We start from the raw sequence: 13,708 nt of genomic DNA, 5'->3' as shown, positions 1-13,708 counted from the left end.
TATGGCCGATATAATACCACCAACTCTTCTGTGGCCGATAGAAGACCATCAGCTCTTCTGTGGCCGATAGAAGACCATAAGCTCTTCTGTGGCCGATAGAAGACCATCAGCTCTTCTGCGGCCGATAGAAGACCATCAGCTCTTCTGTGGCCGATAGAAGACCATCAGCTCTTCTGTGGCCGATAGAAGACCACCAGCTCTTCTTTGGCCGATATACGATTTTTAGTTCTTCTATGACCCATAGAGGACCCACAACAAAACAACACGCTCTTCTATAGCCGATAGAAGACCTCCACCTCAACAACAATTATTTATTTTTCATATTTAGTTTTCCTGATCAGTTTCTTCTTATTTTAATAAATTGGAAAAAGAATTGGTTCTCCACACCCGTCTTAAATCCCTGGCTTGATGGTAACGCAGAATATGTCAACTTAGTAAAATATCATATAGTATTGATTGATTAGCCTCCTGGGAGAATATTTCCCCGCACATTTGTGTCGGGTATTATTTTGTAAATCACCTCCTCTCAACAGTTAGTGGTGGATTATTAACCAAATGCAACGAAATATGATTTTCCCATTCAAAGTCTTCTATCTTGGCAGTTGTTGAAAACTTGTACCGCTTGATTATTTTAGCCATTGTTACTTTAAGACTCATTTCAGCGTAACGCATACCTGGAAAGAAAATATTATTTTTTACATATATTCTTCATCAAATTACACTTAAGTTATCTAAAAAAAGAAATCTTATTTCCATTTTATATAAAAAAAAAACCAAAAATTTGAATCAATGCTCAAAAAAAAAAAAAAAAAATTGTTCAAGTTGACGCCTAAAAGTAATATAATAAAGCCTTGGGCCCGCAAACATTTTTGCCACAGACCTTGGACATTCCAACAGAACTCAGCACCATCGCACTCAGCACGCGCCTCCCAAGAATGGTTACAAAATGAGGTTCCTCGCTTCATTTCCAGCGCACAATGGCCACCAAAACCTCCGGATACCAATCCGGTGAACTATTGTGTCTGGAGCATTTTGGAAAGCAAAATAATACCAACGTCGATCACAAAATGAGGTTCCTCGCTTCATTTCCAGCGCACAATGGCCACCAAAACCTCCGGATACCAATCCGGTGAACTATTGTGTCTGGAGCATTTTGGAAAGCAAAATAATACCAACGTGTCGATCACCTGAAGCAACCGCTTCGCCGGGAATGGGCCAAAATACCGCGTGGCAGCGTGTGAGGGTTTCATTGGCCGTTTGAAGGCCATAATTCGTGCCAAAGGTGACCAATTCGAACAAATCTAAGTTTATTCTAAAATGTGATGCTATTTCCAACATTTTTTGCTTTCATTTATTAAAATTAAAAAAAAAAAAAAAATAAAAATGTATATACCCTGTATACTTTTTAGTAGAGACCTACAGGCGTCAACTAAGAAATAAAACTAACCGAAACAATCCTGGTCATGTCTACCCATCTCTTTGCATGAATTTCCCTGAAAGCCTCGTCATACTTACCAATACAAGATCTCGTTCCTTTTGAAAACGGCATGTAGGTATATGGATGACGTTGCTCCACATTGCAGGGTAAAAAATTATCCGGATTAAAGGTATTGGCCTTTGGACCCCATATCTGCGGATCACGGTGTAGAAGAAAAATATTCAACATAACATTAAGTCCCTCGGGCAAAACAACCCCATTACTCAATCGTACGTTTCCACCAGAAACTTGTCGTGCAATTTGTGGTACTACAGGAAACAAGCGTAATGTCTCCTTGAGGACCATATCCAAATAGGGTAGCTGTGACAAATGTTCATAGGTCACTTCCATGTTTCCATCATCATTCTCGGGAAATCTTTCACAGATTTCGGAGAAGAGTTTCGACTGAACTTCCGGATGCATGGCCAGCATGAGGACTGTAAAATATATTGAAGATGAGGTGGTTTCAAATGCCTGGAATGAGGGGAATAATGTTTTCTTAATTGCGAATTTATGATTTTGGACGTCTCATACCCCACTAAATAAATGTATCATGCCCGAAATGATTATTTCGCGAGGGGTCTCATTATTTTCGAGGCTCTCATATAAACAATGGATGGCAGTGTACAAGTTTTCCAAATAGCCCGCATCATGTTGGCCAGTAGAAAAAGATTTCAATATCTGAAATGTATTGCAATTAAAACAAGTAAAAAAACTGTAAATTCGGCCGGGCCGAACTTTGAATACCCTCTACCATTTGGAATTTTGCAAATTTTCCAAAAAATAAAATCCGTGAAAAATTCTGCTAAAATTTTAAAAAGTGTATACGATGACGTGGAACTACATAGGCAACTTTTGCCACAAGCCATTACAATACTCAAATGCGAAACTTGGAAAAAATCGGTGAATAATGTAGCCGAATACCGGGAGTTACCATTATATGAGGGCTATACGAAGACGTGCGCCTTGGACGGACAATTTTCTGTAATAGGCTGTAGTATCCATTACGAACTTCAAATACCAAATTTGAAACAATTCCGGTGAAATATTTCGCTAAAATCATCTAAATACCGAATATCGGGAGGTGCCGTTCTATGGGGGCTATATGAAGACGTGGACCTGCACAGACAATTTTCTGTCATAGGCTGTAGTACCCATTACGAACTTCAAATACCAAACTTGAAAGAGTTCCGGTAAATAATGTCTTTAAAATCATCAAAATACCGAATATCGGGAGATGCCGTTATATGGGGGCTATACGAAGACGTGGACCAACATGGCCCATTTTCTGGGCCATGGTTTATACCCTCCAGGGTATAAAAAACATTTTTTTTTGAGTGAAGTTCTACTCACCTTGTCAATTTCGCCCTTTACATATTCAATGGTCTCCCGACATTCCCTGAATATGGTGCGGTGAGCCAAATTGAGCACCAATGGATTGAAATAAAAAAATTTAAATGTTATTTCACTTATATACTCCGTGATGCTATAATGGGGAGTAAACTATGTCTTAGCAATTGCAGATGAAATTGGAAATGTGGACTTTACTTACTGCGTTACAAGCTTGGCAATATGTTTTGTATCGATATTTTTCGCCCTGGCATTGTGACCCAACATTGTCTCTGCAATTGTTGAGTGTTGAGCAAAAAAATCATCATCGAAAAATTCTAGCCCCAAAAACTTACCAAATGTAATGTTAAGCGTAAATTCCCGACAAAATTTCAAAATATCACGGGAATTTTCCATATAGCCACACTGATCCATAGCCGCAAATAAACCGTTAACTTTTTGATTAAATATCGGTAGAAATGTAATTTGATTGGAAACTTTAAAAGGTGGATTCAGCAGTTTTCGATGCGGTATCCATTCCGAGCCTAAATGGAAATTATATTGAAAATATCATAGGTAACATTTGGCTAAAAAAAATCAAAAGTAAAAGTCAAGAAGCAAGACATCTGTAACGAAGTTTTGAAAGTTGTCATCGCAAAGTAACCTAAATAAAGGAGGCAAGTTCCCCACTCTTCTACATGTTTTTCTCTTTTTTTTTTTCAAATTTTCGGATTAGGGTTCCTTGGAGTCCAAGGATTCATTGTATATTGCAATTAAAGATACGACGATTATTATGAGTTATATTATTTTAAGTAGTTATGGACAATATTAAAATATTTAATAATTCATGCCTACAAAAACTGATCACAAATAGTAGCTAAAACGCCGATAACTACATATTTAAGGAGTTATGGCCATTCTGAAGGAGAAGGAAACGAGATAGACCCTTAGTTCCTTGTGTTAATATAAACATTTTATAAGAGTTGTAACTATTCAAAATGTTGACCCTTTTTGGGGGAGGTACGTGATGGAGTGGACCTATATTGTTCATTTTCCCACCTGTCCTAGCACTGACGCAAATATTAGGATTTGCAAAGTTGGAGCAAATTCGGATTATTATACCCTACACCACTAGGTGGTCAGGGTGTTATGTCTTTGTACATTTGTTTGTAACACGCAAAAGGAAACGAGATTGACCCATAGTTCCTTTTGATGATCTGCATAGAATCACATTCTGAGTCGTCCGTCCGTCTGTCCATGTATTTTTGTAAACAAAGTAGAGTTTGCATTTATTGCCCTATCCAGATGAAATTTTGCACAAATCATATGTTTGGCCCAAGGACGAACCCTATTGAAATTGGAGATAATCGGTAAAACTTTATATATAGCTCCCATATATACCTTCGTCCGATTTGCCTTATTGTGCACCAAACGTGTAATATCAGTCCGAATGGTATGGAATTTTTCACGTACGATCAGATTAGACTTGAAAATAAGTATGCCAAATTTGATCGAAATCGGTTCAGATATAGCTATAGCTCCCATATATATTATTCATCCGATTTGTTATTTTTGTCCTCCGCAGCCGTGATATGCACTCTGTAAGAACAATATTTCGGGAAATATATAAAATACAGCTCAGAAATACCTTTGCTAAATTTTATCGAGATCAGTTCAGATTTGGATATAGCTGCCGATTTACCTTTCATTGTGCACCAAACCTCTAATATTTGTCCAAATGGGATGGAATTTGGCACTTACGAACGAAATGAGTCTAGAAGCTAGTATGTCAAATTTGGTGAAGATCGGTTCAAATATAGCTATAGCTCCCATATATATTGTTCATCCGATTTGTTATTTTTGTCTTCCGCAACCGTAATATGCACTCTGTAACAACAATATTTGGGGAAATTTATCAAACACAGCTCAGAAATACATTTGCCAAATTTTATCGAAATCGGTTCAGATTTGTATATAGCTCCAATATATAACTTCGTCCGATTTACCTTTTATTGTGCACCAAATGTCTAATATTTGCCCAAATTGGATGAAATTTGGCACTTACGACCGAATTGAGTCTAGAAGCTAGTATGTCAAATTTGGTGAAGATCGGTTCAGATATAGCTATATCTGCCATATATATTGTTCATCCGATTTGTCATATTTGTTACCCACAGCCGTAATATGCACTCCGTAACAACGATATTCAGGGAAATATATCCAATACAGCTCAGAAATATCTTTGCCAAATTTTATCGAGATCGGTTCCGATTTGGATATAATTTGGATATTAATTGTGCACCAAATGGGCTTCGGCATATTTAGTCCTTTGAACTTTAAATTATAATTATAATCATAGCGTGTATGATTGAATTCTCCCATAAAAACTTTTAATTGTTATGCGCAGCTCTACTAAATTAGCAAAGTGGTGTGTGTAGGGTGGTGTGTGTAGGGTCTTTAAGACTTTCTTTACTGGTTCTTTCTGTTTCTGTGCAGAAAATATATTTTCTGATGATTTCGACCTTTGGTGGAAGATGTAGCAGAAAGAGTGGAGCGATAATGCCTATCTCCGAACTCGATCTAAGTTTGACAAAAATATTACGATGTGCCAAGTTTGGACCAAATCGGATGCTCCCTTCGAGAGTTATCGTGCGCACCAGCCAGACAGACGGATGAACGGACGGACAACGCGAGATTGACCTCATATATTCTGAAACGGATTTGCTCCAAAGAGACCTAGAGTATAACAAGTGATAACAAATTATACATGAAAACGCCTAAAACTAAATATTTAAGGAGTTATGGCCATTTTCGAATATTCAATAATTGATTTAGTAGAGTTTTACGATGTATAATTTTGAAGAAATTTTTGACTTGATACAATCACGTATTTCGGAAAAAAATCGCAAATAAGACTCCTTTGTGTACTGAATTTCTTGGAATTTTCTATTAAAATCATCCTCGCATTGCCAGATACGCCTTAGGTTACTTTGCGATGAAAACATTCAAAATGCCAATACACTTGTCTCCAGTTTTTACTCCACTTTTATAAACTACTTCATTTTCCGATAACTTATTTTTAGTGTAGCACAGTGTAATTGACAGCGATAGACATCACTTACCCTTCATGGTTATTAATCCTTTGCCAAGGGCATTTATGACACCAGTGTACGTTAAATCACTTTTATCGCGACATAGTTTTGAGTTCAAAATATCCTTAATAATAACGGGATCTATTGTGAAATAACACGGAAACGGTCCCATATACATCAGCATATTTCGACCAAGTTTCTGGTGGCCGGTGATACTCTCACTAATGATGGCTGGAATAGAGAAAAAACAGGTAAAAAAACATAAAGTTCCACCGGGCCGAACTTTTAATACCCACCACCCTAGGGTAAAGGAAACATTTTATTATGAATTTGTCAACTATCAAATCTTCTAAAATACAAAATTTGAAACAACTATTTGGGTAGATGTGACTAGGATTATCAAAATACCGAATATCGGTGGGTATCGTTTTATGTTCGCTATAGGAAAACGTTGAACTAAATATACAATGTTCTGCCACCGGGCTAGAACCCATTATGAACTAAAAATACCAACTTTTATCAAAACATCGAGTATCGGTAGGTACCGTTATATGGGGGCTATACCAGAACGTGGACCTACACGCACACTGTTTCGCCACACGAACTACAACCCATTACGAACTACAAAAACACCAATTTTTGGACAAATCCGTTAAAAAATGTGAAATAATCACTAAAACACCGAATATTGGGATGTACCCTTGTATGGGGACCTATACATACAATGTTTCGCTATACGAGCTAGAATCCATTATGACCTATATCGAAAGGTATAATTTGTTTTTCTCCGAAGGCAAAACATTCGTTGTTCAGCAATTTGTAAACAAACAAAATGATCGTGTTTTCTTACCAAAGAGGTCAGCTGAAAATGAGCACCTTCGTTTGGCCTTCAGTATTCTAGAGAGGGTATTAAAGCTGGGCGCGCAAACATTTTGTCAGCAGACCTTGGACATTCCGACAGGACTCAGCACCATCGCACCCAGCTCGCGCCACCAAAGAATGGTTAAAATGAGTTTCCTCGCTTCAATTCCAGCGCACAATGGCCACCAAAATCTCCGATTACCAATCCGTTGGACTATTGTGTCTGGAGTATTTTGGAAAGCATGGAGGGCACTACAAAATACCAACGTGTCGATCACCTCAAGCAAGCGATTCGCCGGGAATGGGCCAAAATACCGCAGGGCAACATTCGTTCGTGCCATAATTCGTGCCAAAAATGACCAATTCGAACAAATCGAAACGTATTCTAAAATTTGATGCTATTTCCGATATTTTTTTGCTTTCATTCAATAAAATGTGAAAATTATGGTGTTTGACATTGTTCCAGGTTTTTTATCTATGACTTTTCGGTTTTAGGTCCATTTGGGGCAAATCCGTTTCAGGACATGTGGAGTTGAACCAAAGATGTTCATCTGTCCGTCTGACTGGTGAGCACGATAACTCTGATGGGAGTATCCGATTTGGTCCAAACTTGATACATCGTAATATTATAATTAAACTTAGATAAAGTTCGGAAATGGGCAATATCGGCCCAGTCCTTTTGGTACCTCCCTCACAAAACGTCGAAATTTCAAATGAAAAAAATTTTACTGCTTAGAATAAGAAAAGTAATCCGATTTTGCTTCAACTTTGCAAATCTTAATATTTTCAGGTGCTAGGTCAGGTGCGAAAATGGACAATATCGGTCCACACCATAAAGTATCTCCCCCCAAAAAGTGTCAAAATTTTGAATAATTATACTCCTGTGATATGTGATGTAAGAATCCGATTGTCTTCAAATTACACAAATCACAATATTTTTATTATCCCAGGGTCTGATGTGAAGATTGGATATATCGGTCCACTCCTTCTGGTACCTCCCACATAAAGGGTCAAAATTTTGAGTACCTTTAAAACCCATAAAACGCAAAATTAACATCCGATTTCATTCAGACTTGGATCTAGCCGAAACATTAGACCGAGTTTAACCTCTGAACAATACGTTGAATTTGTTTAAAATCGGTTCAGATATAACTATAAATCCCACAGATGTGTTTCACCGAATTTTAATTCAAGTCCTCTCAAATTCACAATAGGTACTATACAGCAATAATATTTATAATAGTAGTCATATGTTGATTCCATCCGATTTTAAATTCAAACCGCTTTAAGGAAGTAACAAAATTTTCAAGGTAAACGTCTATTCCCCTTCATTCTTAAACGTATCTTACTTGGTCCATAGTGGTGTAGGGGTGCCAAATAGTCGGTCCATCCAGACTTTTGATCTTTCTTCATAGGGTCATTACTTACATTTCTGTGTCGTTATAGGTCCGAATCCCAGCAGCATCTGCAATTTATACGACGGAACTTTTGTGGCCAACGAAATAACTTTTCGATCATTCCAACGATGTAACAGCCATAAAAATATTGGACAAAATATCACGACAATTAAAAACAAGTGCATTATGACAAGTATTGAAATGAAATGCTTCGATATGAGAGCATTTACATCATTTATATAGGCAAGACAGTGTTTGAATACATGATAATAGATTAAAAGTTGACCGCAACAAGATGTGCAACGTAACGAGTTGCATTTCGTAAAAAAATCAAGTAAAGGAGAAGCTAAGTTCGGCCGGAGCGAACTTTTAGTACCCTCTATCATTTAAAACGAATTTGGAATTTTTCAAAAAATAAAATGCTTAAAAAAATTCTGTTAAAATTTTAAAAATATTGAATATAGCCATTTTATTGGGGTCTATACGACGTGGACCCCAACATATATAGGCATTGTTTGTCATAAGACATATCCAAATTCGAAACTTGAAATAAACGGTGAATAATATAGCTAAAATCATCAAAATATCGTATATAGGGAGGTATCGTTATATCGGAACTCTGCGAAGACCTGGACCAGCATAGATAATTTTCTGTCAAAGGCTGTAGGATCCATTATGAACTTCAAATACGGCATCTCAAACAATTTCGGTAGGTATTATACCTAAACTGTCAAAATACCGAATTTAGGGAGGTACTGTTATATGAGCCCTAGATGAAGACCTGGATCTGCATAGACAATTTTCAGTCACAGACTGTAGTTCCCATTACGAACTCTAAATACGTAATTTGAAACAATTCCGGTGAAAAATTACGCTAATATCATCAAAATACCAAATATTGGGAGGTACCGTTATATGGTGGCTATACGAAGTCGTGGTCCTGCACAGATGCACAATTTTCTGTCTTAGGCTGTAGTATCCATTACGAACTTTAAATACCAAATTTGAAACAATTCCGGTGAATAATGTCGCTAAAATCATCAAAATACCGAGTATTGGGAGGTATTATTATATGGGAGCTATACGAAGACGTGGACCTGCACAGATAATTTTCTGTCTTAGGCTGTAGTATCCATTTCAAACTTCAAATACTAAATTTGAAACAATTCCTGTGAATAATGTCACTAAAATCATCAAAATACCGAATATTGGGAGGTACCGTTATATGGGGGCTATACGAAGACGTGGTCCTGCACAGACAATTTTCTGTCTTAGGCTGAAGTATCCATTTCGAACTTCAAATACTAAATTTGAAACAATTCCAGTGAATAATGTCGCTAAAATCATCAAAATACTGAATATCGGGAGTTACCGTTATATGGGGGCTATATGAAAACGTGGACCTACATAGCCTATTTACGAACTTAACCTGCCTACTGGTAAACTATGCATGCACGAAAAATTTATATATTTTCGAAAGATAGTGTGATTACAATAGACAGCCGAACATCCATACATCGTCTTAGAATTTTACACTGTTTCAGAATATATACTTTGTAGGGTCTATTATGAATATTTCGAGGAGTTACAAATGGAATGACAAAGCTAATATACCCTCCATAGAATGGTAGAGGGTATAAAAATTATTTAATTAAAAGACTTAGTTTTGTGCATATTTTGCTTTCAGAGACAGAGCAATGAGAAATGTTTATACCCTACACCACATAGTGATAGGGGTATTATGTCTTTGTGCATTTGTTTGTAACATGGAGAAGGAAGCGAGGTAGACCCATAGTTCCTTTTGGTGATCTATATAGAATCACATTCTGAGTCGATTTATGCATGTTCGTCCGTCCGTTTGTCCATGTATTTTTGTGAACGAAATGCAGGTCGCATTTATTATCCGATTGAGATGAAATTTTGCAAACAACATTTGTTTGGCCCAAGGAAGAACCCTATAAATTGGAGATAATCGGTAAAAAATTAGATATAGCTCCCATATATATCTTCGTCCGATTTGCATTTTATTGTGCACCAAACGTGTAATATCATCCCGAACAATATGGAATTTTGCACATACAACCAAATTAGGCCTGAAAATAAGTATGAGAAATTTGATCGAAATGGGTTCAGCTATAGCTATAGCTCCCATATATATTGTTCATCCGATTTGTTATTTTTGTCCTCCGTAGCCGTAATATGCACTCTGTAACAACAATGTTTGGGGAAAGATATCAAATACAGCTCAGAAATACCTTTGCTAAATTTTATCGAGATCGGTTCGGATTTGGATATATCTCTGATATATAACTTCGTCCGATTTACCTTTTATTGTGCACCAAACGCCTAATATTTTTTCAAATGGGATGCAATTTGGCACTTACGACCGAATTGAGTCTAGAAGCTAGTATGTCAAATTTGGTGAAGATCGGTTCAGATATAGCTATAGCTCCCACATACATTGTTCATCCGATTTGTTATATTTGTTACCCACAGCCGTAATAGGCACTTCGTAACAACGATATTCAGAGAAATATATGAAATACAGCTCAGAAATATCTTTGCCAAATTTTATCAAGATCGGTTCAGATTTTAATATAGCTCCAATATATATCATATATCCAAATGCTTCGGCATATTTAGTCCTTTGAACTTTAAATTACAATTATAATCATAGCAAGTATGAATGAATTCTCCTATAAAAACTTTTAATTTTTATATGAAGCTCTACTAAAATAGCAAAGTGGTGTAGGGTATCATCAAGTCGGCCCCGCCCGACTTGAAGACTTTCTGTACTGTTTTTTTTTTTTTTAATTCAGTTAATTTGCAAATAAATTAGACGACAGGAATAATGAAGAAGAAAATAAAATCGTTTTGAAATGTTTTCAAAACGTCACAGAACCTAATACAGGTCTCTCTTCACCGAAAACGATAATTACAAGTACCGGCAAATACCGACGAAAATGTTTAAATAATTTTTTCGTCCAGCTAAATACAGTCGAACTTAATTAAAAACACATGAGATTTTATTAGAGTTATAATTATTCAGAATTTTGACCCTTTGTGGGGGAGATAGACCGATATTGGAGTAGACCGATATTTTCAATGTTCGCACTTGACCTAGCACTGATGCAAATATTAGGATTTGCAAAATTGGAGCAAAATTGGATTATCCTTACTCTCTCTGTGCAGTAAAATATTTTCTTTAAAATGTTGACATTTTGTGGGGGAGGTACCACAAGGTGAAGACCGATATTGCCCATCTCTTAAATCGATTTAAGTTTGACAATAATATTACAATGTACGAAGTTTGGATCAAATCAAAATCTACCTTCGAGAGTTATCGTGTGCACCAGACAGACGGACGGGGGGACGCACGGACATCGCTAGATAGAAAGACAGATGGACGGACGGCCATTGCTAGATCGACTCCAAATGTCTTCAAATAGATTTGGTCCAATGAGACCTAGGGTCTAAAACCAATATTTCAATGAGGCACGTTTCCTCTCTAGCCATATGGCTGGGGGTGGAAAATGTTTCTCTATTCCTTATGGTCTTTTCTGAAATTGCTAAGGCTTGGGAATTCTAGAAGTTATATTAATTTTTTATGGAACCGCTCCATTGAATTTAAATGTAAAATTTTGTAATCTTCGAAATTCTGGCAACCACCATTAAGTGATGCCCACTGTACACTGACGCAACAGGTATGTAATTACATTACAAAGTTTCAATTAATTAACAGGTATGTAAATTAATCTTTACTTCATAACGTTGATTGTTGGACCTGCGAGTTAATTACTTAATTATTTCAAATTACATATATTTTTCATGAAGAAGGTGTGAATATTATATCTGAAAAAAAACTAGCTGATCCCGTTCGCTTTGCTGGCGTATAGTTTTAGTGTTTAATGCTAATTACATTACAAAGTTTCAATTAATTAACAGGTATGTAAATTAATCTTTACTTCATAACGTTGATTGTTGCACCCGCGAGTTAATTACTTAATTAATTTGAATTTCAAATTACATATATTTTTCATGAGGAAGGTGTGAATATTATATCTGAAAAAAAACTAGCTGATCCCGTTCGCTTTGCTGGCGTATAGTTTTAGTGTTTAATGCTAATTACATTACAAACTTTCAATTAATTATTATATCTGTTAGCATTCTTTCAAAAGGAGTGATTCGAAAAATCACATCGCCATGTGTGATCTGATGCTGTTTAATTAGGATATTAGGAAAAATCGGATACTGATTTCACATTTTAAAAGGGTTAATTTTAGGCCCTAAGTCTCTTTGAACCAAATCAGTTTCAGGAGATTTGGAGTAGATCCAGAGATATCCGTCCGTCCGTCTGTCTGGCTGGCAGGTGCGCACGATAACTCTCGAAGGGAGTATCCGATTTGGTCTGAGCTTGTTAAATCGTATTATTATTATCAAACTTAGATCGAGTTCGGAGATGGACCATATCGGTCCACTCAATCTGGTGCCTTCCCCACAAAGCGTTGGAAATGTCACAGCAAATAATTTATTGCACAGAAAGAGAAAGGATAATCCGATTTTACTCCAACTGTGCAAATCCTAATATTTGCACTCAGTGCTAGGTCAGCTGCGAAAATGGACTATATCGGTATACTCCATCAAGTACATCCCCCACAAATGGTCAAAAATTTAACACTTATAAATTTTGGAATAATTGTCCGATTGTCTTCGAATTTTACATATTCTTATATTTTCATTAACACAAAATCGGGTGTCAAGATCGGTCCACTACTTCTGGTACCTCCCCCAAAACGGGTCACAATTTTGAATAATTATGTCTATCATAAAATCCGAAATAAGCATCCAGTTCTCTTTATATTTCACACATACAAACATTTTTGCTAACACAAGATCTGTTGTGAAGATGGTATATCTCGGTACACAACTTCTGGTACCTCCTCCACTAAGGGTCAAAAGACTAATATACATAAAATTCATAAAGCGATTCTATTCAGACTTGGTACATCTCAATATTTCCATCAACACAAGATGTATAATAAAGATGGTAGAGATCCCATTCATAATTCCTTCTCGTACCTCCCCCACAAAGAGTCAATTTTTTGAATAAACAAAGCGATTATAGAATTCGAAATCAACATCCGGCTCTCTTCATATTTCACACATACCAATATTTCTACTAACACAAATACGGTGTGAAGGTGGGATATATCGGTTCACTCCTTCTGGTACTTCTTCACCCTCAAAGGGTCAACATTTTGAATAATTATAACTCTAATAAAATGTGATGTAAGAGTCCGATTATCTTCAAATTAGACACATCACTATATTTTTATTAATCTAAGGTCGGGTGTGAAGATGGAATGTATCGGCCCACTCCCATGAAGCTCATAAAACGCGAAATAAATATCCGATTCCATTCAGATTTGATACATCTCAATATTTCCATGAACACAGGATTTGTTATAAAGATGGTAGAGTTCGGATCATGTCTCCTGGTACCTCCCCCACATAGGGTTCAAGATTTTGAAAAAAAAAAAAAAAAACGCTGA

At 36.5% G+C, this 13,708-nt stretch overlaps 1 protein-coding gene across 3 annotated transcripts; it reads right to left on the bottom strand.

Moving 5' to 3' along the window:
- Positions 1-270: 270 nt before the first annotated feature.
- LOC101896469 (probable cytochrome P450 313a4) lies at positions 271-8,374 on the bottom strand. Of its 3 annotated transcripts, none has more exons than XM_005187011.4 (8): positions 8,188-8,374; positions 5,929-6,129; positions 3,163-3,351; positions 3,030-3,099; positions 2,831-2,963; positions 2,012-2,158; positions 1,516-1,951; positions 271-674 (listed from the first exon to the last, which is right to left on the bottom strand). In XM_005187011.4, exons 1-8 carry the CDS (start codon positions 8,339-8,341, stop codon positions 517-519), a joined length of 1,488 nt encoding a protein of 495 aa, XP_005187068.3. In that variant the 5' UTR covers positions 8,342-8,374; the 3' UTR covers positions 271-516. The 3 variants fall into 3 exon arrangements, with proteins under 3 accessions (XP_005187068.3, XP_011293989.2, XP_058976926.1); XM_011295687.3 differs by having other exon boundaries at positions 2,831-2,876; XM_059120943.1 differs by lacking the exon at positions 5,929-6,129.
- Positions 8,375-13,708: the final 5,334 nt, after the last annotated feature.

The sequence above is a fragment of the Musca domestica genome, unplaced genomic scaffold, assembly GCF_030504385.1.
Source record: "Musca domestica strain aabys unplaced genomic scaffold, Musca_domestica.polishedcontigs.V.1.1 18, whole genome shotgun sequence".
Taxonomy (NCBI): domain Eukaryota; kingdom Metazoa; phylum Arthropoda; class Insecta; order Diptera; family Muscidae; genus Musca; species Musca domestica.
The sequence above is the reverse complement of the archived record's forward strand: the minus strand, read 5'-3'. Positions and strand labels throughout refer to the sequence as shown.

Coding starts and splice junctions, on each gene's coding strand:
- LOC101896469 (XM_005187011.4), bottom strand. CDS start 8,341: ATGCACTTGTTTTTAATTGTCGTGATATTTTGTCCAATATTTTTATGG. Junction 2,964..3,029: donor ATTGCCAAGCTTGTAACGCA/GTAAGTAAAGTC, acceptor TCCCCATTATAG/CATCACGGAGTATATAAGTG. Junction 2,159..2,830: donor TAAAGGGCGAAATTGACAAG/GTGAGTAGAACT, acceptor AATACATTTCAG/ATATTGAAATCTTTTTCTAC.